Raw genomic sequence first — 27923 nt, 5'->3', positions numbered from 1 at the left:
GTTGGTTTAGCTCCCAACATTCCAGTTTCCTTTAATAAGTCAAGAACATACTTCCGTTGAGACAAAACCATCCCTTCACGGCTCCTGGCAACTTCTATATCCAGAAAATATCTAAGTGAACCAAGGTCTTTTGTAACAAAGTGTTTTTGAAGATGAGCCTTTGTAGCTTCAATATCTTTCACATCATCTCCTGTAAGAATGATGTCATTCACATATACTACCATAACAACTATGCCTGAGTTAATTTTCTTGATAAATAATGTATGATCTGCCGCTGACCTATTAAGGTCAAAACTTGACATCACTTCAAACAACTTTTGAAACCATGCACACGGACTTTGTTTCAAGCCATATATCGCCTTTCTCAATATACACACCTTCTGACACTCTCCCATAACCTCGAATCCAAGAGGTTGTTGCATGTAAACCGTCTCAGATAGATCCCCATATAGAAATGCATTTTTCATATCTAATTGACACAAACTCCAACCATGATGAACAACTACTGAGAGAACAAGACGAATGGTGCCCATCCGTGCAACAGGAGAAAAAGTTTCAAAGAAATCAATACCATAAGTCTGAGTATACTCTTTTGCTACTAATCTGGCCTTGTACCTTTCAATAGAACAATCCGATTTGTACTGTATTGTATATACCCATTTGCATCCAACAATGTCAGCATCAACTGGGGAATCAACTAGATCCCATGTATGCTGAGACAATAAAGCATCAATTTCTTCTTGCATAGCCAACTTCCACCTGTTATCTAGCTCTGCCTGTTGATAGTTCAGAGGAATAGTTTCAGCAGATAAGGCTGAAATAAAAGTTTTCATCTGATTTCCAATTCTGACATCGGACACAAAATGAGATATGTGATATAAGGTATATTGTCGTGTCCCCTTTCGTAGAGCGATTGGCCTGTTATCATCATTATGAAGATCACTGTTGTCAGTAGTACTTACCTCAGGAGAAGAAGAAGATGAAGGCACTGGAGGGGGTGGAGCTCTACGCACATATACCAATGGAGGATTATTAAATCGTGAAGAGGATGGAGTTTGGTTCGGTAACGAGGGCACAGATTCCAAAGGAAAAGGAGGTATAGGTAATGGAAAAGACTCAGCTGGATCAACTTGCATCTGGGAACCTATGTCACAGGGATTCGGCTAGCAGGGTGCCGCACCCGCGTCGACGCGGGTGCGGGTGCGGCACCGGGTGCGTTGACCGCACCCAGGATCATTTAGGTCCTTTTTTTATTTTTATTTTTTTAAAATTTTCCCTATGAAATGGGCTGCGATTTTTTAAAAAAAAAAATTCTACTGACAGCAGCTGTCTGTCAGGGCTGACAGCTGCTGTCAGTTTGTTTTAAAAAAAAAATCAGCTGTCAGCAGAGGGAAACAACGATTTTTTTTTTTTAAAAAAAGTCTGCTGACAGCAGTTGTCTGTCAGCAGAAAAACCTGGGGGGGGGGGGACAGCGACCCCTTATATATATATATATATATATATATATATATATATATATATATATATATATTTTACATTTTTGCCCCTGCCGCACCCCCGCACCCGGGTTTTTTGGAAGTGCCGAATCCCCGCACCCGCACCCGCACCCGCACCCATGTGACATAGCTGGGAACCAATACTAGAGTAATATGGAATGGATTCCAAGAAAGATACATCCGCACTGACATACTCTCGGCGAGAAATTGGATCATAACATCGATATTCCTTTTGATTTTTTGGATAACCTATAAATATGCATTTTGTAGCTTGAGCAGCTAATTTATCACGGTCAGGGCTAAGTTTGTGTACAAAACAAACACATCCAAATATTTTAGGTGAGAAAGAGAAGAGTGGGGCATTAGGTTTTAGGATATGTAATGGAATTTGATCTCCCACAGAAGATGAAGGCATGCAGTTGATCAGATAACAAGCAGTGATAACCGCATCACCCCAATATAACACAGGAACATTGGATTGTATCATAAGGGTCCGTGCGACATCAAGCAGGTGCCTGTGTTTTTGCTTAGCCACACCATTTTTGTGGCTGATGTTACCACTAAATTAGAAAAATTTCGAAGAAGAATTTTGCAAAAATGCAAAGTTGAAGGACTTTCAGCCATTGTTTCAGATTTTGAAGATGATGATGATGACCCACTTGCTAAAAGAAATGATCCAAAATAAAGAGATCATCGAGCGATAATTGGATGCAGAACTGAGGAAATACTATCTTGATGTTTGACAAATAGGCTCTAGAAGATAGTTTAGTTTTAGGATCTTTATAATTTAGAGCTTTAGAACTTTAGAGATTGGCATGGAAGACATTATTTAAATGTAATTTTTTTAGTTATTATGAACTCTTATTGGTTAAATATAAGGCTTTATTGTGTTTAAAATTTAAATTATATAGTTGTCTTTTATTTACATTGTCAGCTATCAATTGCATGGTTTGTTATTAATTTAAATTATTTAGTTGCCTTCATATGTGAATTTATGGTTGTTTTTGTGCAATTCATTATTATGATTTTTTATAATTTATGCTAAATTTTTTGGATTTTTTGGATTCATTATTATTTCATGTGATATAGATACAATGTTACTTTGAGCCCTGCTAATATGGGTAACAATATGATACTTACATCCTTGCCCTGATGTTTGGGGTCTAGCACCCAAAGCTTCTTCTTTTGGTAGCAGTGTTATTAAAAACGTGCCTCAAGGCGCAAAAAGCTCGCCTCGCCTCAAGGCGAGGGGCTTTATGCCTTGAGGCGCAAGGGTAAAGCACAAAACCCCCGAGGCGTGCGCCTCATAGGCCTTGAGGCGCATGCCTCGAGGCGAGGCGCGCCTCAGGAAGAGGCGTATACGCCTCAAATGCATTTGGTCAAATGAGGGTCAAAACCCTCATTTGACCAAAAGTTAGGGCTTAAATAAACCGCCCCGACTCTAATGAGGGTGAAAACCCTTATTTTTTTCTTACACCTCTTTCTCTCTGGTTTTTTTTCTCACAACAGTCACACTCTCTCGGCTCTCACAACGTTGTCTCTCTTGTGGTGGAGCCCCAAAACAGGTACGCTCTCTCTCATCTCTAGTTTTTTTTCTTTCTCTTTTGTTTTTCCTCACACAACCTCGTTTTTTCTTCTCACGCAGCCTTTCTACTCCTATCATCCCTCCCAACTCCTCTCCAACACCAGCTTACAAACAGAGTCTCTCTCTCTCTAAAGTGCTTTTGACAACGGTAGGGTGTCTTTTTTCTTTATCCACACCAAAAAAAAGCCAACACAAAGGCCATGACAGCGATAGATGAGGCAGTTTGAGATTAATCAAAATGAAGAGTGGCTCTGGTGCCATAAATCTTGTATGGCTCTTGTTCTGGTAGGGGTCCTCTAATCCCAGCTTGCCTTTAATAAAAAAAAGGCTCACTTCCCATCTCAAATGCATAAACGACCATCCTAGCGCCCAGATTCCAAACGGGACGACCATGAGTGTTTGACCAAGATTTTGCCTCGGGCACGCACATCCCAACGCCGAGATTCCAAACAGGCCCTTAGGCCTTTGGTGAGGAGGTACCTTCAAGGACGAAGGCAGCAAACTAGATGGACACTAACTGAGGTATTGATACGATGAGCGGTTAAACATGAAATGCTTATTAGTTAGGTGGCAAACTACTTTTATATTGTACTATTTGATATGATAAAAAATAAATTGAGAATACAACCAACCTGTGATCATATACGTAATAAGTTGGCCCTGATCCAACAACCAGTATCTGATGCACACAGAAGGGTATGAAGCTGGGGTAGGACCAGATTTGTGGTGGAGCCCCAAAACTGTTATGCTCGGTTTTAATGCAGATCACTTGTTTAAATGTATTTGTCAGACCTTATTGTTAAATTGTATCTCTCTTATGTAAATATTTACATATATATATATATATAAAGAGAGATACATATACATATATACATGATGTATATATGTATATGTATCTATCTTTATATATATATATATGTAAATATATTAAAACCTGCAAGGGTATTATAGTCATTTCCCTTCTTTTGCGCATATTCATAATTATGAATATGTTGTAATATTTTTTGTACTTTTACTTTTTCTTCTTTTTCTTCTTTCTTCATTTTATTTTTTCTTTTTTGTTTGACTCAAGTCAAACTTGGAGGGGGCTCAACACTAGCTGTTGAGCCTCTCCAACGGTTAGAATTCTAACTGTTGGAGGGGCTCCAACAGCTAGTGGAGTCCCTCCAAGGCTCCTTGCTTCTTATAAATAGGGGAGTTCCCCCTTTGTAAAACTCACTTCTTGGAGCTTTTGTTCTCCATTCTTCTCAATAAAATTCTTTATATTTTGTATGTCTTTGTGCATTTGAGTTTCTTTATTGTACCTTCGTGTACATTTGTTCTAAGTGTTCTTGTGCATTTGTGCACATTGGTGGTGTTGTGCTTATCACACACTTTATCTCTTTTTTGAGATATTTTCACATGGTATCAGAGCTAGGCTTAAAGGTAAAAAAGATCGTGCATTTTTCTCTCTTCGTTGGAGTACCTCGTAAAGCGTGCCATTGAGTTGTGGTGGTTGGAGTGAAGACTCGGTCCTTCATTCTATATTTTAGAAGCTTTCTACATCAAGAAGGAACTCTTTTCGCATTGTGGTACGCATTTATTTCTCTTTGTATCCTCTCTAATGGGCGAAAATGATTCTCACTTCTCTCTTGGCTTCAAATTAAATGAAACGAATTATCATGTATGAGCCGGGAATATGGAGGCCCATATAAAAGGAAAGGGTCTTTGGGGATATGTTCAAGGAACTATTCCCGAACCTAAAATTACTATCCTTGAGAGAGGGGAGATCAAGGTTTTTGAGGGAGAAGAAAGAGAAAAGGCTTTTGAAGAATACAATAAGAAGCATGAAGAGTGAGAAATGAAAAATTACAAAATACTCTCATGGTTCTTCTCTTCGGTTGAGACCAAAATTAATGCCAACATTCTCAAGTTCAAAAAGGCATATCAAGTATGGGAATATCTTGAAAGAATGTATACTTCAAGAGATTTGTCCCATAAATACTATCTCCAAAAGAAGGCTTTAACCCTTCAACAAGGAGAAATGTCAGTTAGAGAGTATTTTGCCGAGTTATCCACTATTTGGGATGAGCTTGCTTACATCCGTTCATATGGGTGCCGTTCTCCGAGTTGTCAGATACATAAAGGGAACTTTAAACAAGGGAGTTTTCCTTTCCTCATCTTCTGAGTTAAATTTAATTGCATATACTGACTCTGATTGGGGAGGTGACCCAAATAATCGTCACTCCACTACAGGCTTTTGCATTTTTTTAGGTGAATCCCTGATCTCATGGAGATGTAAGAAACAACAGAAGGTGTCTCTATCGTCCACCGAAGCAGAATATCTAGCCATGGCTTCTACAACTATGGAGATTGTCTGGATTCATCAGTTGCTGCAAGACATGGGAATTCCAATTCAAGAACCCACAAAGTTGTGTTGTGATAATAAGAGTGCAATCTATATTGCTAAGAATCACACTTTTCATGAGCGGACAAAGCATATTGAGATGGACTGTCATTATGTCAGAGAGGCATATCTACAAAAAGTCATCGATCTTCCTTATGTGACTTCAGAATATCAGTTGGCAGATTTCTTCACCAAGGCGCTTTGCTCTTCAAGATTCAACTTTCTTCTTAGCAAACTTTCGGTCATTGTGCCCTAAGTTTGAGGGAGGGTGTTAAATTGTATCTCTCTTATGTAAATATTTACATATATATATATATATATATATATAAAGAGAGATACATATACATATATACATGATGTATATATGTATATGTATCTATCTTTATATATATATGTAAATATATTAAAACCCGCAAGGGTATTATAGTCATTTCCCTTCTTTTGCGCATATTCATAATTATGAATATGTTGTAATATTTTTTGTACTTTTACTTTTTCTTCTTTTTCTTCTTTCTTCATTTTATTTTTTCTTTTTTGTTTGACTAAGTCAAACTTGGAGGGGGCTCAACACTAGCTGTTGAGCCTCTCCAACGGTTAGAATTCTAACCGTTGGAGGGGCTCCAACAGCTAGTGGAGTCCCTCCAAGGCTCCTTGCTTCTTATAAATAGGGGAGTTCCCCCTTTGTAAAACTCACTTCTTGGAGCTTTTGTTCTCCATTCTTCTCAATAAAATTCTTTATATTTTGTATGTCTTTGTGCATTTGAGTTTTTTTTCGTGTACATTTGTTCTAAGTGTTCTTGTGCATTTGTGTACATTGGTGGTGTTGTGCTTATCGCACACTTTATCTCTTTTTTGAGATATTTTCACACTTATAAGTATACAAAAAGAATGTAGCACATCCCAAATTACCTTGTCTACCCCATGCTATAAGTTGCCTTAAATTTTAAATATTTAAGATGAACACCCCATCTTTTCAAGGGCAAATTTCTCCAGAAACTATGGGTACTATAGACCACGTAAAGTTGATGAGGTCCATAGCTTAATTTGTATTGATAAGTTCGAAAATCAACGTCGTGTATTTTTTGGAGCACAAATTGGTTATATCATCCTCAAGGACCAGTGAATTCTGGTGTTGAGCTGAATTTGAAACAGCGTACACATACTGCCAATGAATTTACAGTGTCCCCATTGACCGCTCTGGCATCAACCCAAGAAGAATCAATTTAATCACCAAGTTAGTCTTTATCAGCTGGTAATGGCAAGACGTTCTAATGTGTTTAAGATACAACTCACCTTAACAAAATTCCTTGCATCGAAAAAGTGAAATCAGAAAGGCCATTTGCAAATGTCCTCAGATACCTGAAAATCCCGTTAATTAAAGTTGATGTACCCTATCCAGGCCAATTGGGTAGACTGTTGTTATACCTGTTTGCAAACCTAGTGTAGGGAATGCTAGAAACTTACTGGAGGTAATTGCTACAACTTGAGGGGCTTAAGTCCACCCATACAACACACAAAGCTCCAGTTGAGTGCTACCGGAAGAATTTCAAGGATGACCAAAAACATGAAAGACACATTTGGGTATAATATCTGAGATTAGAGAACTTAGCGACTTTGAAATGATATTCACACAATTGATCACAAATATATTTACACAAACACCACATCTACTTCACTGTCTTGCTCATCTAAGTAATCGAACTTTCTTGAAGTACAACCAACAGCAGTTTTGCATCAACAAGAATACACGACCCTGACCCTTTCCCTTTACCTACTCAGGGTCCAAAGAAACAACCAAAATAAAAAGGAAAGAATTAGTAAACTTGGATAAAAAAACAACAATTGTTGCTTCATCAATAAAGCATTTCTTATTTATTTATAATTTTAGATAATTTTTATAGTTTTTTTTAAGTTTTAATAAAAAAAAATTTTGAGGCTTACGCTTTGCGCCTCGAGTCGCCTTAAATTTTGGCGGAGCGCCTCGCTATGCCTCAACGCTTTTCACAACACTGTTTGGTAGTCATTATTATGTCTCTTTTATTGATAATTTCTCGTGCTATATGTGGATATATTTCATGAAGCATAAGTACGAAATGTTCAATATATTCACAAAGTTTCATGTGTTAGTTAAAAATAATTTTTGTATGTTTATTATGAATTCTTAATGTGATGGTGTAGGCGAGTACTCTTCGAAAGAATTCATTGCTTATCTTGAAAATAATGGGAGAGTATCTTGTCCATACACTTCTCAACAAACTGGCATTGCTGAAAGAAAGCATCGCCATATTGTTGAAAGCGCCCTAAGCTATGATGCATGCTAGTTAGACAAGAAGCCATGAATGAGGAGATGAAGGCACTACGTGAGTGCCAAACTTGGGAAGTGGTAAAGAGACCTCCATAGAAAAATGTGACAGGATTCAAATGAGTTTATAAGATAAAATATTAATCCGATGATACCATTGAAAGGTATAAGGCACAACTGATAGAAAAAAGAATTACTCAAGAATATGGCATGGACTATGAGGAGACCTTTAGTCTTGTGGTTAAAATGTGAACGATTATTTTATCACTAATTGTTGATCATGGATGGACCTTGAGGCAACTTAATATCAAGAATGCTTTCTTGCATAGTGACTTGAATGGAGAAGTTTACATGGAGCAACCACAGGGATATAGTGAAAAAAATCGAGTTGAATATGTGTGTACACTAAAGAGGGCCATATACAGGTTGAAGCAAGGATCTCGTTCGTGGTTCTAGAACTTCTCCTTGGAGATACATAAATATGGCTTTTGTAGATCTCCACTTGACCATTCTTTGTTTATTCATAAAGATAAGGGGTACATGATTGTCTTATTTATGTGGATGGTATTATTGTCACAAAAAGTTTGGAAAGTCATATCAAGGAAATAAAGGAGGTGTTCAATACAAATACACCAATGGATCTTTTGCATAAAACAACTATGAGTAATTGCAATACATCAACAGTTGAGCATGAATTATGAGAAATTTTATGACAATCAGCTGAGTATAGAAGTATTGCAAGAATGCTTCAATATCTCACTTTTACAAGGCCGGATGTATGTATGTAGTGAATAAGGTATCTCAATTTATGCATCAACCTGTAATGAAATATGCGGAAAAGCAAAGAGTGCGTTTAAGCACTTACAACATCCACTAATGAACAAACAAAGGGGCTAACACCCAAACCCACAAGAGACAACACAACATAAAAATATAAATGTCTCTTATTGAAAAGAGAGAGAGTTCTCAAGAGTGAAGAATACAAGAGGGGTTCACCCCTATTTATACACAAAAGAAAGAGAGGAGGGGTGGCCTTATGGCCTTAAAAGAAGAGCCACCTAGGGGCTCCCATGGAGTCGTTGGGAGCCCCCAACGGTCACAAATGTGACCGTTGGGGGCCCCATCGACTCCATGGTGGGGCCCCTTTTAGGTGGGAAAAAATACAAAAAAGAAAAATAAAAATACAAAAAGAATCTACAAAAAAGAAATGAAAAGAAACAAGTACCCCTATCGGGTACTTGTGAAATGACTAAAATACCCCTATCAAGTATTTTAGATAATACATATATATATATGTATATAAACATATGTATATATATATGAATTACATGTATTTTAACACCCTCCCTCAAGCTTTACGGGGATATAACCAAAAGCTTGTTAAGGAGAAACAAAAAACGAGGAACAGCAAGGGCCTTAGTGAAGAAGTCCGCCAACTGGTACTCAGATGTGACGTAAGGTAGTGCTATGGTTCCTCTTAGGTATTCATCACGTACATAATGGCAGTCCATCTCAATATGCTTAGTACGCTCATGGAAGGTGTGATTGCTTGCAATATAAATTGCGCTTTTGTTGTCACAACACATCTTTGAAGGAGTAGAGATGACAATGCCCATGTCACTGAGGAGACTTCTTAGCCATACAAGTTTCATGGTTGTAGTGGTTATAGCACGATATTCTGCTTCCGTTGAGGACAAGGATACTTTGTGTTGCTTCTTGCATCTCCAAGAAATCATAGTCACCTAAGAAAACACAAGATCCCGTAGTTGAGACTCGGTCATTGGGATTTCCTCCACAATCAGCATCAATATAAGCAATTAAATCAAGTGATGAGGAGGAGGACAAAAAAACTCTCTTAGTTATGGTGTTTTTGATATATCTGACGATCCTTAAAACTGTACTCATGTGCACGGTTGTAGGTGCATGTTGAAACTGACTGACAGAGTGGACGGCATGAGCTATGTCTGATCAAGTAATGGATAAGTAGGTTAGAGACCCAACAAGTTGCCGGTAGGGAGTAGGATCCTCGAGAGGTGTTCCATCTTCCAACCTTAATTTTGCATTAATGACTTCAGGGGTTTCTGTTTTCTTATCATCGGAGATACCAGATTTGGAACAAATGTCAACAGCCAGTTTCATCTGAGAGAGAATGTACCATCGAGGAGAGTACGCCACTTCAATCCCTAAAAAATATCTTAAGAAACCAAGGTCAGACATGTCAAAATGTTCTTTTAAAACTTTCTTAATATCATAAATTCCTTGCTCATCACTTCCCGTGATGATCATATCATCAACATAAAGTAGTAAAATAACTACTGAAGACCTTGCACTTCTCACAAACAAAGCAGTGTCAATATAAAAACAACAACAACAACTACGCCTTCATCCCAAAACAATTGGGGTCAGCGATATGAACCAAAAAAGAAATTCATTTTGGGTCTTCCACATGAATCATTTTCCTCCAATCATTTCTATCCAACGCCATGTCCTCGGTGAGGTTCAAAGCATTCATATCCTTTCCTATCATCTCCATCCAAGTCTTCCTAGGCCTACCCCGACCTCTTTTAACTAATATATTTTCCCATTTCTCCAACCTTCTAACTGGAGCATCATTAGGCCTTCGCCGAATATGTCCAAACCACCGTAAACGATTCTCTCGCATCTTATTTTCAATGGGTGCAACACCTACCTTCTTACGTATCTCTTCGTTCCGAATCTTATCTTTTATTGTATTTCCACACATCCATCTAAGCATCCGCATCTCAGCTACACTCATTTTTTGAATATGATGTCTCTTGGCAGCCCAACATTCTGTACCATATAGTAAAGCGGGTCTAATAGTCGTCCTATAAAACTTTCCCTTCAACCGCAATGGCATTCTACGATCGCACAGCACTCCAGTAGCACTTTTCCATTTCATCCACCCAACCTTTATCCTATGATTTACATCTCCATCAATTTCTCCATACTTTTGAATGATGGATCCCAAATATTTGAAATAATCATTCACCGGTATATCTTGCTCACCAAGCTTCACTACACTCCCATCCCTACTTCGTTGCTTACTAAACCGACATTCCATATATTCAGTCTTACTCTTACTCAACTTAAAACCTCTAGCTTCCAATGTCTGTCTCCATAATTCTAACTTAGCATTAACCCCAGCTCTAGACTCATCAATCAAAACAATATCATCAGCAAACAACATACACCACGGTACATTTTCTTGAATTGATCTCGTAAGCTCATCCATCACTATCGCAAATAGGAAAGGGCTTAAAGCAGATCCTTGATGTAACCCAACCGTTATCGGAAAATTGGTTGTCACCCCTCCACAAGTGCGGACATTGGTTACTACTCCTTCATACATATCTTTAATTATACTAATGTACTTGAGAGAAACACCTTTCTTCATCATTGTCCACCAGAGAACGTCCCTAGGTACTCTATCGTATGCCTTCTCTAAATCAATAAAAACCATATGCAAATCTTTGTTCCTCTCTCTATATCTTTCAATAAGTTGTCTAAGAAGATGTATAGCTTCCATAGTTGATCTTCCAGGCATAAAACCAAATTGATTCTCCGACATCATGACAACCTTCTTCAACCTAGACTCAATCACCCTCTCCCAAAGTTTCATAGTATGACTCATGAGTTTTATACCACGATAGTTTGTGCAATCTTGTATATCACCCTTATTCTTATATAAAGGCACCAAAGTACTCTTCCTCCACTCATTAGGCATCTTATTTGTTCGCCAAATCAAGTTAAAAAGATTTGTCAACCATTCTAAACCTTTCTCTCCCAAGCATTTCCAAGCCTCGATAGGTATACCATCTGGGCCAACTGCCCTTCTTGATTTCATTTTCTTCAAAGCCTCTGCAATTTCTTTCTTTTGAATCTTGCGCATGAAGTCACGATTTATCTCATGAAAAGGAATGGAGAAGTCTCCAAGATCTTGAGCATGACTATCATTAAATAGCTTATCAAAATAATCTTTCCATCTCTCCTTAATCTCCTCATCTTTGACTAAAACCCTTTGCGTTTCATCTTTGATACATCTAACCATACCCAAATCCTTCGATTTCCTATCTCTCATCTTTGCAAGCCTATAAATATCCTTCTCGCCTTCTTTGGTATCCAACTTGTCATAAACCTCCTTATATACCTTAGCCTTCGCGTTTCGAACAACTTTTTTAGCTTCCTTCTTTGCTATCATATACTTCTCCAAATTCTCATTATCACGACTCTTACTTAGATTTCTATAACACTCTCTTTTAACCTTAATAGCTAATTTGACATCCTCGTTCCACCATGATGTATCCTTACCTAGTGGTGCACCGCCTTTAGACTCACCCAATACCTCCTTAGCTACTTTTCTCATACCACCCGCTATCTTATTCCACATTGATTCTGAATCCTCCTCGAGACACCAATCAACTTCCTTAACTACCTGCTCTACAAACATTCCTTGTTTAGCTCCTTTCAGTGCCCACCACTTAATTCTAGGATCTATCCTATGTCTATCCCTTTTACGGCATTGTCTAATTCTAATATCTAAAATTAAGACTCTATGTTGTGTAGCTACACTTTCTCCTGGTATAACCTTACAATCGATGCAACAACCCCTATCTCTCTTTCTAAGTAGGAAAAAATCTATCTGACTCGTATTAACCCCACTTTTAAATGTTACTAGGTGAGACTCCCTCTTCCTAAACCAAGTGTTTGCTAAGATCATATCATAGGACAAACAAAAATCTAAAATCCTTTCTCCACTTTCATTTCTTTCTCCTATACCATATCCTCCATGGATATTCTCAAATCCCTCCCTACTAATGCCTACATGTCCATTAAGGTCACCGCCGATGAAAAGCTTTTCTCCATAAGATGTCTCTTGTACTACTCCATCTAAATCTTCCCAAAATTGATGCTTAATGGAATCATCTAAACCTACTTGAGGTGCATAAACACTAATAATATTAATAATATCCGTACCTAATACTAATTTAATAAGTAAAATTCTATCACCCTTCCTACGGACCTCAACTACATTATCTATAAACTGACGACTCATAACAATCCCTATTCCATTCCTATTCCTATTTATTCCTGTATACCAAATCTTATATCCCCAAGGTTCTATCACTTTAGCTTTCTCACCTACCCATTTGGTCTCTTGAAGACATAAAATATCAATCTTTCTCCTACACATAACATCTACTAACTCTACCAACTTACCAGTTAAAGACCCTATGTTCCAAGTGGCTAACCTAATTTTATGGTCTTGGACTAACTTCTTTACCCCCACCCGTCCAACAAAGTGAGGGAACCCTTGCCTATTTGACACCACACCCGGGCGCCGGTGTGACGCGTCGCTTCTGGACGACGACCTAGCAACCCTTGCACATTTATCACTGCCTCCGGGCCTAGAGAGTACAACGCGTCGCTCAGTAGGGAACGCCCCAACGAAATTCTCATATTGGTTCATTTTCATAGGATATGACAAAGTTTTTATGCTGGCTGTCACAGGCCTACCGCAACCCTCCTCCTTTATCCAGGCTTGGGACCGGCAGTGTATAACTACACAGGCGGAGTTAAAGCAGTGTCAATATAACATGAACGAAAATTAAAACTTGTCATTACATTACTAAATCTATCATGCCAAGCCTTTGGGGCTTGTTTTAAACCATATAATGCCTTTTTAAGTTTGAGAATTTTATTTTTACCAATACATACTCCTGGTGGGCCATGTAAACTTCTTCATTTAATTCGCCATTTAGGAATGCATTCTTAACATCTAGTTGGTAGATAAGCCATTTTTTGACTGACGCAATGGCGATAAGAGTCCTAACACTAGTCATTCTAGCAACAAGTGCGAAGGTTTCTTCATAATCTATACCATATTCTTGAGCATATCCTTTAGCTACTAATCGGGCTTTATAACGTTCCAATGAACCATCACTTTTAGTTTTAATTTTGAAGACCCATCTACATCCAATTGATTTCTTTCCAGTGGGTAACGAAGTTATTTCCCAAGTTTTTGCCTTTTCAAGGGCACTAAGATATAAGTTCATGGCTTCAACCCATTGGGGAATGTTTTTGGCCTCATTATAGTGTGAAGGTTCATGAAATGAGTGCAACGCAATTAGACACTCTCTATACCTTGGAGTTAGGGACTCATAGGAAACAAACCTATTAGGAGGATTGGAGATCCGACCGGATCTCCTTAAAGAGGTTTCTTCTATGTTGGATCCTTGAGAGTATTTTTATAAGGTCCTCATTTGAGTTTGTTGACCACGCCTAACATAGGTTTGGATTGGTCTATCACTTTCATCTACAACATTGTCAAGAGGAATATCCTCTAGGTCATTCAAAGACTCATTAGAGATTTCCTCTTCTTGAGGAGTCTCATCTTCTTGAGATAGAAGATCAAATAAAAAAGCAATATTCACTTTCGTCAATATCTTTAGTTTTCACAAAACCATTTTCATTTTCCAAAAAGGTTACATCTTTGGATACATAGAGTTTGTTATTTTTCAAGTCAAAACATCTAAAACCCTTTTGATTTTCTCCATATCCCAAGAAAACACATTCAATAGCTTTAGGAGATAATTTGTGCCGTTTATGTATAAGGACAAAACATTTACACCCAAAAATTCTTAATCTATTGAAATCAGGTGTTCTTTCAAATAGTTTTTCATATGGAGATGTATTTTGTAAGGATGAAGATATCATTCTATTTATTAAGTAAGTTGAGGTTAAGGCCGCTTCGGCCCAAAAACTCTTTAGAATTTCTTTGGAAATAAGGAGTGTCCTAGTGGTTTCCATGATGTGTCTATGCTTTCTTTCGGCCAAGCCGTTTTGTTGGGGAGTCCTAGGACACGATCTTTGATGACAAATTTCATTTACTTCTAAATAATTTTGAAATTCATTTGATAAATATTCTCCACCCGAATCGGATCTAAGAGTAGAGATATTACTTGAAAATTGATTTTTAACTATCATATGAAATTTTTTGAAGAAGTCAAAGACTTCGGATTTTAAATTGAGAAAGTAGATCCACACATACCTAGTGTAGTCATCAATGAAAGTAACGTAATAGGAGTACCCTCCTTTAGACATGACCGGGGAAGGACCCCGAACGTCCGAATGGACTAACTCAAAAGGTCTTTTGGACACAAAAGTTCGGTTTGGAAAAGAAGTGGATTTCATTTTGCCAAAAATACAACTCTTGCAAACAAAATGTTTCTCATTACAAAATTTCTTTCCAAATGGAAATGAGTACATTTTTGAGAAACTTGGATGTCCAAGTCTTTGATGCCAAATTTCAATATTTTTATCTTGGACATGGTTACAAAAAAAGTTAGTGGGGAGTTTCAAGTTGCTCATATAATAGAGATCTCCCCTCCTATGGCCTTGCCCAATCTGCTTCCCGGACCGGAGATCCTGTATAGAGCAATCCTTAGTTGAGAAGAAGATTTCACATCCATGATCACATATTTGAGCAACAGAGAGGAGATTTAAATTAAGTTGAGGTACAACTCTCACGTTTGGCACAAAGAAATCTTTGGGAAAGTTTAAAGTTCCAAAACTTTTTACTTGTAAAGATGTACCATCGGCAGTTGAAACATAGGAGTTTTTATAGTTTTTACACAAATCGGAAATCTCATTTTCAAGCGGGGTCATATGAAAGGAAACTCCAGAGTCAAGGATCCAAGAAGACATACCTGGAGGAGAGGAAGAAGCTATGGCGGCACCCGTGGTTGATGGTATCTTGAGTAGAGTTTGTAGTGCTTCCGATAGTTGAGCAAGAGAAAAAGATTCATTTTCTTTGATGGTTTCCTCTTTCTTTTGAGTAGCTTCTTCAACGGAAGCAACCTTATTTTTAGGTGCTTTATTCAACTTAGGGCAATTAGGTCTTATATGACCCGGCTCTTGACAATGATGGCAAATGACTTTTCTATAGTTGCCATTATAATTATTTTGCTTTCCAAAATGTGGAGGTTTGTAAGCTTTCATATGATTGCCGGGTTTTGATACAGCCAAGACATCATCTCCTCCTTTAATCATGCCAAGACGAGTTTCTTCTTGGCATATTTCGGCTATGGCATCTTCCAAGGGAAGAGGCTTAGATCTATGAAAAATGGAAGATCTAACTTATTCATATTCGGGCCTAAGCCCATGTAAAAATTGGAAAAAGTGCTTTTTTTTCATTTGTTCTCTCCTTAATTCCACATCCACACTAGAAACCCATTTTGGTTATAGTAAAGATAGTTCATCCCATAGGAGTCCAAGAGTGCTAAAGTAATCCCTTACACTCATTTCTCTTTGCTTGATAGTCCGGATTTTTTCTTGAAGAAAGAATTGACGAGCAAGGTCTTTTTGAGTAAACATACCTTTCATAAAGAACCATGCTTCATTAGCCATCCGAAACTTGGCAATGTTGACGCAAATCTTGAGCTCCACATTGTTCATGAACCAAGCAAGAATCTTGGCATGCTTAGTTTCCCAATCTTCCACTTTAGATTGGTGATCTTCAATGGCCTTCATGCGGGCATTTCCTTCAAGAGCTTTTTCTTGATCACCATCCATCTTAGTTAGTTGGAGTTGTGGTTCCGGAATGGTGCCCATAACGTATCCCCAAAGTTTTTTACCTTTGAGGTTGTTCTCCATGGCGGCGGCCCACATCATGTAGTTGGAGCCATTGAGCTTGAAGGAGAGATCACTCACAAGAGGACAAAACGAAGAGAGATACAACAAGAACTTAATATAGCTACACAACTAGCTATATTAAGAAGAAGAGCAAAACACAATGCTCTGATACCATGTAATGAAATATGCGGAAAAGCAAAGAGTGCGTTTAAGCACTTACAACATCCACTAATGAACAAACAAAGGGGCTAACACCCAAACCCACAAGAGACAACACAACATAAAAATATAAATGTCTCTTATTGAAAAGAGAGAGCTCTCAAGAGTGAAGAATACAAGAGGGGTTCACCCCTATTTATACACAAAAGGAGAGGAGGGGTGGCCTTATGGCCTTAAAAGAAGAGCCACCTAGGGGCTCCCATGGAGTCGTTGGGAGCCCCCAACGGTCACAAATGTGACCGTTGGGGGCCCCATCGACTCCATGGTGGGGCCCCTTTTAGGTGGGCAAAAATACAAAAAAAAAGAAAAATAAAAATACAAAAAGAATTTACAAAAAAGAAATGAAAAGAAACAAGTACCCCTATCGGGTACTTGTGAAATGACTAAAATACACCTATCGGGTATTTTAGATAATACATATATATATATATATATATGTATATAAACATATATATATATATATGTATAGATGAATTACATGTATTTTAACACAACCAATGATCAATTATATGGAGGCCGTAAAGCTAATCTTAATATATTTGAAGGGTACACTGGGTGATGGACTGCTATATATGAAAAGAGAATTGAGAGAAGATATTTTTACAGTCATGGCTTATTCAGATGTGGATTGGGTAGGAGATCTAGATGAAAGAAGATCCATCTTCGGATATTGTATATTTGTTGAGGGCAATCTAGTCTCATGGTTAAGCCAAAAACAAAGATCTATAGCTCGATCAAGTACTGAAGTTGAATATCGAGTCAATGCAGCTACTTCTTCTGAATTGATGTGGATAAGGAACTTGTTACATGACTTAGATGAGAAAGTTTCTCGATCAATTTTATTTTGTGATAATCAAAGTGCCATCAAGATTTTGTTGAATCCTGTGCATCATAAAAAAACCAATCATATAAAAATTGATTAGCATTTTACTAGAATCAAGATTGAAGATGGGGAACTTGAAGCAAAATTTGTTGCCTCAGAAAATCTGATTGAAGATCTTTCAGAGAATTTGGTATTTGAAAACCAAGTTGTCCATGGTGATTACCGTGTACAACTTGAGGGACTCTATTGAGAGATAACATTGATGGAACCCAGATCCAGATTCATATTTTCAGACGTTATTGTGGAGGTCCAGTTTATTCTTTTATTTTTTCCAATATTGCCTCTTTTGTTATAACTGTTTATTGTATTAGGTATTTGAGCAGTTTTGTAATTTTTCATATGTTGTAACTGCTTTCAATTTCCTTGAGATTTTTTTTACAATAGAAAGACACCTAAAGTTTATAAACATAGCACCTATTCTATGCAAGCATGATAGAACTCTACATATCTGGATATACGGGTTATATAGCTGCATAGAGCTAATGGTGACAACTGAAACTAACTGGGAGTTCTTTTGCACTGGTCTTCCTCTTCCAATCGTGCTCAAACCGGTGCTCACTCTCATTGACATTTGTGTAGCTAACAAGTGTGGCTTTTTTCTAAAAAAAATAGAATTACTTGATCACCTTTGGTGGTGACAATGTTAAGGGCAAACTAGCTGTGGTGAATTTATCAACATCACATGCATGTTTTTGAGTGCACATATATAAAGTCATGGCCTCATGAGCCCTATCTAGTCGATTAAACCTCTGTATCCAACACTTTGTACTCATGTCTGACACAGCATCAGCATCTGTTTTTAGGTAGCGTACTTTTGGTTCATAAGATGCATATTTAGGGAATTGCTACTGTATGGATCTATGTCTCAATATGGATATATAGCCCTTAGCTGATCAAGGTGACCAGCTGGGCTTGCTCATCAAATAGCTAAAGTTGTTGATGTGATGTCTTACAGCTTTTAGTGCATATTTACAAGTTTGTAGACATGTTTTGATTTGAAACAAAACCCTAAAATATGGTTGGTCCATGGAGTAATCTAGTCAAGCCATTGATAAGATACATTTGGCTATGTTTTTTAACCTTTTAATGGATCTCAATTGGATTTTTATTGTAGGGATCAAATTGGAGCATTGGTTGATCAACTGGTATTAACTACAAAACAGCTTGCCACTGCAACTTCAAGGGAAATAGATAAGTGGAGAAGGTGAGTGCATCTGTGGACAAGTCCCTTCCGCTGTGTTCTCTGTTGATCTCTTAGGCTTTCAGGTTTGACAAGGCCTGTTCCAGTATATGCATTTTGGATTAGCAAAGTGGCTTCTGGAATCTGAAACACATTTAGGCATCACATGTGGATGGTATTAGTGAACATGGTATCTTATGTCACTAGTTATGTAATGTGCATAATTAAAAAAAAAAGGTGAATTCATTCTACGGCCCTTACAATCTGGAAATACAGAAAATTTCCTCTTGTTTGTTGTGACTTGTGAGATTACTCTATATAACCAAGTAATCAATTTATTGTATTCACGAGGAAAGTGTTATCTGTGAATGGGCGAAACTATTATACTGGAGTACCGAGTCCTCATAACTACATGTGCTGCTTGCTTGTCATCAACATCAAATCCTACTCTTGAGGAGGACCTTATTGGTTTTTTCCTAAGAAACCATGGTGACGAAAATTGACAATTTTGTAAACCAAGGACATTAATCTTGAGGAGCCGTTAGAAAAAAACTTTAATGATGCTGTAACCATGTTTAGTGCACGGCATACATATTTGTTGGAAAATCTAGTTTAAAATGTCTTCTTCAGTGCTTAATCACTTCAAAATTTTAGGCTTTGTTTGGAAGCAGGAGATGAGAGGGGAGATGGTATTTAATGAGGATTTAATATTACCACCTACCCACACAGGTACTTGGGAACCCTCTTTTGGGAGAAGAGAATGGTGTTGGGGGTGGAGATGGGAGTAGAGTTGGGCTATTTTCATCTACATCCTCAAAAGGATGTTGACAACTGCAGCCTCATCTCATTTTCTTCTCCATTCCCATCACCCTTCTCATCTCCTCCCCAACACCGGCTCCCAAACAGAGCCTTATATATATATATATATATATATGTATATATTTTATAAAGAGAAGAACAAATTTTTAGATAGCTGACGAGTGACCACTGGCATGCTCAACCTAGGTCTAGCCATAGCTGGTAGGCCTGAGAACGTGGTTTGCTTTCAGAATAAACTGTGTTTAGAATGTTGATCGTTGAATGAGCTCCATGGCTTGTTATTGATTCAAGAGGCCAACTAAATAAATAAGAAGACGATTCAGATTTGTCAAATCCTACTGCGAATATGGCACAAAAACAAAATCAGTGTAATCGATCATTTTATGAAAAACAAGATAGACAAGGGATTTAGAAGAGGTTATCAGTCATGTTCAAGAGGAAGATGATCTAAGGATGGTCAAAATCGACCATCCTTTTCTATTAAATCTGACACAAATCAGTTTCATGGAGACATTTCAAATGAGCAAAGCCGTGTAACTGACACCAAAGTGGGCTCCGCTTATCTGGTAGGAGCAGCTAGTGCACTGTCACCTTGTGTTGGGACGTTGCAGGTTCAAAACCCAATGTTTTAGTTGTATAACTGGTAGGGGTCTGCCTAACCCCAGCTTGCCTTCCAAAAAAAAAAAAAGTCGTATAACTGACGGTTGGTCCAAAACTGAATCAGAGTATGGAGTCCTTGCAAATGCTACTGCTCAATTTAAATTGAGTAAAGTTTCTTATCAAGCTCGGAATTGGATCCACTGGCCCAGTAGTCCTTTGGTGCGTCCATGTGGGTACTAACATACCTTGCTACAGATTTGCTTTTTCATAATTCTAGCAAATAAACCGACGGGGGCTCCGCCTATAAGAGCCTGTCGGTGCACGTCTTTCTGTAGTGGGACGTTGCAGGTTCAAAACCTCAGTGGTACGATTGAATAATAACTGGTGGGGTCTGCCAAACCCCAGCTTGCCTTTCAAGACAAAAAATTTCTAGCAAATACATTGAAATATATGTGCATTTTGCTTGTGATAAAGGCACCAAGTGAGATCTCATAATTAGCAATATTTCAACAAGAACAAAGATGTAGATATTTAAACAGAAGCTCTCACTTTTGCTCGGTTTGCCCATCTTTGGTCCGTACTCAATATTCTCTCCAGACTTATTGAATTAGAGGGAGTGGGGGCGGAAGGTGGAGGACTGTTAGAGTACCGGATCTTAAGATACTAGGTCTGGATCTAAAGACATAAGATGCTAAGGGTAGAGCTGGTGCAAGTTCAAATGAGAATCTAAAAATTTTAGATGATAAAGATGAAGGTGCAGCTTGAAGTTGGAGTGTATAGTTTCTATCCAATGTAGCAAATGTAGCCGTTGTAATCCTTTGGAATTCCTGCTTATAAGAGGAGGCTGTTGCAAATAAGATATAAGTAGTATTTCTTCAAAATAAACATTATACATAGTAACATATAGTAGTTCTATACCATGATACCTTATGGTGGTACACACTTTTGTTTGTCATGTCTCAAATACACCATCAGTTTCATTTTTGAGATGGTGAAAAATCAACTGCTCACAATTTATGAAAATAGGGGTGGTTTAGAAATGGTATAAAACATCTTATTTGAGTCAACTTTAATACATGAAAACAACAAATAGGACATGTTAAGCATCATCCAAAGGTTAATGGTTGAGAGAATATGTAGTACCTTTTTGGACAATACTCTTTTCGTCCAATGCAGGTGAGCAAGCTGCAACATAGCATTGATAGTCTCTAAGACGGGCAGGTTGAGACCGTTGCGGCAAATTCGCTGGCCTCCAGTCGGTAAAACCCTTGTGGTCCCCTGACCTCCATCAGGGAGTACACCCAACTTCGACCTTGTCGCAAGAGATGCCTCATGTGGGTTTCAAACTTGTAACATCTCTCTTGCAATAATATGAAGGTGGGGTTTCCTCATGATGAAATTGGATATAATGCCATGCCTCATGTTGAGGGGTTACAAGGCACAATGTTAGTTAGGCTGACTGCCAGAGACCACTAATGATCTTCACTTGTTTTGAGAAAATAAAGGGTTCACAACCCAATGTTTCTCAAATGCAATCAAGCCCAACTCAGTCGATATGGCTCCATATATTCGCTTTTTCAAGCTTATGCAGCTTGTATAAACTTAGTTTGCCAGAGATAGACTCAATTTATTTAGTTTAGTAAGAATCTGACGGGGGTTGAACCCAGTAGAGCCTAGTTCAGAACTTCAACAAAATGTATTTATTTGAGATCCATGTTAGAACCTTGACTTGGACTTTGTTCAGTAGTCGCGCACCACAATGGGTTGGGACTGACTTGATGTTGATGAATCCTTGTTAATTGTAGATGCAATATCCACAAAATCAATTTGATCAGTTGGACTTGGGATGGTTTGGAGAACATATAATATAAACAGGCAATATAAATTCCAACATAAAAAAAAATCACCTCCTTATTTAAAAAAAAAATTAAGGTTGCTTATCTTAGTCATATATCTGGAGCAAAAATTCACACAAAGAATTGGGTTAGGCAAGCCCCTACCAGTAATTCACAATTAAAAAAGTCGACTTTATGCCAAAACCAATCGATCCAATGTGTGATTCACCAACCATGCTGGGATTAAAATTGCAGAAGACTCATTCTGTGTGCCACACAGTGTTGACGAGCATAGCTATCAATGAAATTGCACGATTTTGTTTTTGATAATTACACGAAGAAACCACCGTCAAGATCAGAGACTTATCCGCGCTGACTCTGCCTGCTATACTTATGATCACTGTCCTGGCAGCGTAAAACTTCGTGGGCTTACCCCTTACCCTCAGGGAGTCACCAGGCTTCAGCTTGCGCAAGGGATAACGCCCATGTGATTTGAACATAGACTGCCTGCATAGCGGCCTAGGCCCCAAACCCCTTTGGGGTGAAATTGCAAGATTTATAATTTTGAAATAATATACGGATAATTTTCCTTCCAATCAAAAGGAATGTAACATCAATTGGGTAGCGCTAATTGGTAGAACTGGTGACAAATGTGGCATTTCCACGGAAACACTAGAAAAAATAGGTGTTTCCCAAGGGTTCCCATGGGCCTCACATTGTCAACACAAACAACGCATTGTCTGCCATTCCTCACTAAGATCCATTTTTAGATAAATTTGGCAGAGAAAGATTAATTGCTAGGCCACAGGATCGCTTTTGTCTGTTACCATTCACATTTAATACCTTGGTAGATAGTTTGTCATTGGAGTGCGTACTCAAAATAATGCTTCTGCAAACGTTCAAGTCATGAATTTATCATGATCGCAAGTGCAACAACTACACTGTTGTAACATGTGATCATACCCTGTGGCTTCTCCTGATCTGCAAAACACACATCATTTTGGGTTTTTCAAAAGGAGAGAAGGTTCACACCTGATTAGGGCAACTCAAACCAGTCTGACCTTTTCTCATATACTGCATTTTATGGCTCTGACATCCTTTTTTCTTTTCTTTTCTGGTAACCAGGGAAGAACCACCTCACTCACCGAGTTCATTAGTGTAAAACACCAGGATGGGAATCAGGAGCACTTAGACTCGGCTGGCAGAAAAGGATGCACACCTGTGGGTTTCAAACAGGTGCCTTCCTGTCAACTTGGTGACATTCACGAGTAACCCCTACCAGATGAGTGGAGCCAAGTCGTCGAGGGCTGCTCTAACATCTTTAACAGCCAAGATATACCTTTTTAGCAAGAATTAGTGCAAAAAAAAAAAACAGAGCATTTATAGATTTAGAAAATAACCATCAAGAACAGATGAAGAATGAAGAAACGGCAAGATTTATATGAACCAACCCCTGAAAAAACAAAAACAACTAAAATGACACAGCAAGAGTTTTTGCTTTACAAGCCCCAAAGGGGTTTGGCCTAGTGGGGTGGGGCCTAGGCAGCTAGGCAGGTGGTTTAGGTTCAAATCTCATGAACTTCACCCCTCATCCCTTGTGCAACCCGTGCATGCCTAAGCATAGCGACTCCCCCTGAGGGCAAGGGTAAGCCCATGGAGTTTTGGGCTGCCAGGACAGTGATCGTAAGTATGGCAGGCAGAGCCAATGCTGCTAAGTCTCTCATCTTGAGGAAGGTATCTCTGTATAAATATATAAAAAAAAGAGAGCTTTTGCTTTACAGCAAGACGAGAGGAAATTCCTTCCCGCAGCAGGGGCATCACCAAATGCAACTAAGCTGCAAAGTTGTCACTAGCGTATTTTCAGTCTACAAGAATAAGCACACCGCAGTTTTTCTCCACAAAATTTACATGCCTTTCATACACATAGTTTGTGAAAAAAACAGACTCCTTTACAAAATTTGCGAGCAGTCGGAACATTAGGAATCACAAGCACAGCTCCAATTAATCACATGCTTTTCTTTCACTCTAAGCAATGCTCGTGGTTTATAGACCCGTACCAGTAGGGTTCTGCATTCAGCACCATCACCACGCAGTCATCTTGAAAGGGCAGCGCTTAATCTGTCTTTCATTAGCTGCTCTCCCCCATTCTGTGGCCTAATCACAAAGGTGTGGAGAACTGAGTCGCGCTCTGTGGAGATTCTCGACTCCTGAATCACGATCTGCATTTCATCAAACACTTGCATGACTTTCGCAATGGGGTGGGCGTCCAGTGGGCAGCTCGCCCGGACTATGAGATCCTCACGTGCAGTGAGGACCTCAATCTCAGGAATGCACGCCTTGTTGCAATTGTCTGCATCAAAACCCTCCACCGCTGTATCTGCAATAGAAGCAGAAGCACTGCGTTTCTCCTTCTCGGCTTCCATCTCTCCAAGCTTTTTCTGAAGCTCTGTGATGTACGCAACCGCATCTCCGAGCAGAGAGGCCTTGTCCATCTTAGAGATGTTCGGGACGACCGCCCTTAACGCATAGAAACGTTGATTGAGCTTCTCGCGTCTCTGTCGCTCCGCTTCGACATGGTTCAGAGGCTCTTCCCTTCCATTAGCAGGCTTCCGTCCCCTTTTCCTCGGCCTCCTCTCTTCGGGGGGAGGAAGTTGGTCCTCTTTGCATGAAGAATCCATCTCGGAGATCTCTAATTCATTGATGGGTGCTGCTGCTCGGGGATTAGCAGAAACAGTTACCATGGCTCTTGGTGTTTCCAAGAAGTCTACCTGTCTCTGCGGTGTAAAGAATTTCAATCGTCTCTGTTCAATGCCACCATTGAAGTAATCCCCACACCTGATTCCGGGTTCGCTGTTTGTGATCATCACGTTGTTTCCATGCTTCTGTTGAATCTGTGAGTTATAGATCTCAACCGGGCCAGAACTCCAACTCAGGGTCGTCAGTTCCTTCTTCGCACTCACTAAGGGTGCAGCACCTTCTTGCTGCTCTTGCAAACGGCGCAATGGAGAACCAACATCCTCTACTTTTGCAGTAAAATGCTGTATTGCTTTACCAAGCCTAAGATCATGGCCGAAAATCTTCGGGCATTCCTTCAAAGAAGCTTGGGATTCACTCAAATGAGGCGTCGTGAACATAGACTTGATAGACTGAACAACATTTTGGTCTTCCAATACCAAGTTAACCGATCCAAGCTCTACCACCCCTGCCTCAATGGGAATGCAAACCAGGGTGCGAAGCCCAGCCAACTTGGCGAGATAAGATCTCGAGTAATACTGATCGATCGATCCGTCTGGGTTCACAATCCATACCGGTTTCCCAGAAGCAAAGCTCTTACCAGGCGCTCCGGTGCCTCGAGAGAACGAGTAGTACATCGAAGTCAAGAAGAACATCTCCGTGTTGGAGATGGTATCCAACCCCATGGAGATGTTATCCTCATCCGAGCCACCGAAGAATGTGTAAAGCTTCTGCAATACCCTCTTCCTCATCTTCTGCTCACGAATTTCGGCTCCTTCTTCCCCTTCCTTCGGTTCTCTGCAGTGCCCATCTCCCCAACACAAAACAAGATCCCCCGACTTCGATCTAGAGATCTGCCAGAAGATGGCGTATGTCCAGCCCGACTCTTCAACCAGTTCACAGAGCTTAGACTGCAACGTCCCATCCACAACCGCCGTAGACAACCCTTCCCACCAAGAGTTTCCTGTCATCAAATACTCGCAGGCTTGGCCGCCCAAAACGGCCTCAAACGTAGCCCTCTCTTCCCCACTCCAAAACTTCCCTGAAGTCTCCATATCATTATCCCCCAAATCAAACTCAACTGGAAACTTATCAACACCAAAACCCCAACAGAAGCAAAATTCCCTTGTGAAAACAAAAGGCAGGAAAACGCACTTTCAGATCTCCCAAAATAACACTCGACAGATCGGCCCCTTATTCTCATAAAACAAAAGAATCACTAACAACCCACAAACACCAAGAAACCACGCTCTTCCACCACCCCCAAAATCCTCTCTCTCTCTCTCTCTCTCTTCCATTTCCCGGCTGTCATCATTCATGTGCCCCCGATTTTTTTCACCCCCTCATTAAATTGGGTGAATTTTCAATTGCCCTTCATGCTCTTTATCTTAATGAATATATACCACCACTCTTTTTACATTTTTTCCAAGGACTGTAAATCCGTAAACTTGAGCCGCCCATAACCATAAGCGAATAACTGCACCCTTGGTTTCATATTAAGTTAATGATGGATTATCAAGTTAAAACCAATGTTGTCAGATTCGCCTTGGCCCTCCATCGAATCGTTGGGTCAACGATTCAGGTGAATCGCCGGATTTCGATTCACCTCTGAATCGAACTTGATTCGGAAAATTTTTAACCAGCAGTTGACAAGTGTTACAAAATAATATTAAAAATATGAAAAGAACTAATTTAAGCATTTTTTTATGATTTATTAAAAAAAATCTCAAACGAGTTGTTTTTTGCATCAATTCTCTGCTGATGCGAGGCGTTTTAGTGACAATGGTGGATAAAAATTACCAATTTTCTCTTATGTTCCATCTTTAAAACATAACAAACACTTTTTGCTGTCAAAACATTGAACGTTGCCATAGCACGGCGAGGCTTTTGTTTTTTATATCACTTTTATTATTCGAAATGATTCAGAGAATCCATCGATTTCAATTTGATCAAGCCAATTTTTAATCAGAAAATTGACATGTTAATAAAATATTAAAATAATATTTAAAACGTTAAAAAATATTTTTAGCTTTTTAAAAAAAATAGTCGGGTATCGATTTCTGGCCGATACGGTACTGACCATAATGGTTCAAGATGAAAAAATTAAGATGAAGATCACTTAAAATGTTGTTAATTATTTTTAAATACATAAATCACTCGGCCCAACAACATGCAAGTTTAATGAGAGTTAACACAAGAGTTTACTTAAAACTCCGGGGGGATACTCAAAAATAAAAAAGAAAAGTTTTGCTTGGTAGATTATTCTGCAAATTATCCTTTTAATTTGTACTGTTTTTTTAATAAACCGTACAAAAATTGGTTTCTTTACCAGGCTGGGGTCCTCTCCCTCAGCCGTTCTTCAACTTCTTTGAACCGCAAATTCATCACGAGTCACGTGATCGTTCCTCTTGGGGGTTTGGGGGAAACATGAACACCACGTGAACCACATGACCTAATACCTTTTTTCATTATTATTATTATTATTATTATTATTATTATTTTATAACAAAGGAAAACCATGAGCCGCTAAATGCTAGGGCTATATGACACTAGCCAATCACATGATAGCATTGCATGGGTCCCACAGATATGAAATGCTGTGATGTGATTGGATGTGTAAAATAGCCCCATGGCACTAGCCTCGCCCTGAATCCCAAGTGATTGAATGTGCCAATTTTTAGCAGATAATATGACAAAGAAGCTGCCTACCTTTAAAATAAAAGTAGAGATGAGTTTGGTAGTGGTCTCACTCAGGACCAAATGGCTTGACGCTATATGAGAATTGATCTCCCACAATTTTCATTTGCTTATTTTCACGTGCAAGCAAACTTGAGATGGAATCCTCATGTGATTTGAGTTCATGTTAGGAATCACATGAGCTGCCCTCAATCACAAGACCTACTTTGCCTAAGGTTGAAAGCAATAAAAAAAGTTAGTATTGGGTGAAATCATGAGAAACTATCCAAGGAACAAGTGAAAACTGAAAACTTCAAATGGGGTAATGCTTACTACCCTAGCGTGTAAGAACCCCTAGTGAAAGAGTGTAATAATTTGTTTTTCAGCTTCTTTTTTTTTTAACCTTAAGATGTGATGCACATATTAAGTTTAGTAGAAACTGACCTTTGAATCATGTTTTTCTGATGTATATGTCAGATTTTATGATATACCAAACTTTTAAACCTTAAAAATATATTTTTTTGTCAAAAAATTATGATCCAAGGGCTGATTCCTA

General features: G+C 38.8%; 1 protein-coding gene and 1 pseudogene across 2 annotated transcripts in view; one reads left to right on the top strand and one right to left on the bottom strand.

The window, feature by feature from the left end:
* Nucleotides 1-19051, top strand: part of LOC149848433 (uncharacterized) — a 49669-nt gene extending 30618 nt beyond the window's left edge. The window contains exon 3 of the mRNA XM_089995403.1: nt 18639-19051. Coding sequence (XP_089851529.1) covers nt 18639-18732 — 94 coding nt within the window. The 3' untranslated portion in view covers nt 18733-19051. The remainder of the gene's footprint in view (nt 1-18638) is intronic.
* A 4262-nt stretch (nt 19052-23313) lies between these two features.
* On the bottom strand, nt 23314-25969 carry LOC149848432 (transcription factor MTB1 pseudogene; annotated as a pseudogene). The gene has a single exon (XR_016432782.1). The product of XR_016432782.1 is annotated as a transcription factor MTB1 pseudogene (transcript).
* Between the last annotated feature and the right edge of the window lie 1954 nt (nt 25970-27923).

This window comes from Nuphar pumila, chromosome 1, assembly GCF_984573655.1.
Source record: "Nuphar pumila chromosome 1, dmNupPumi1.hap1.1, whole genome shotgun sequence".
NCBI classification, from domain to species: domain Eukaryota; kingdom Viridiplantae; phylum Streptophyta; class Magnoliopsida; order Nymphaeales; family Nymphaeaceae; genus Nuphar; species Nuphar pumila.
This window is presented reverse-complemented; position numbering and strand designations above follow the sequence as displayed.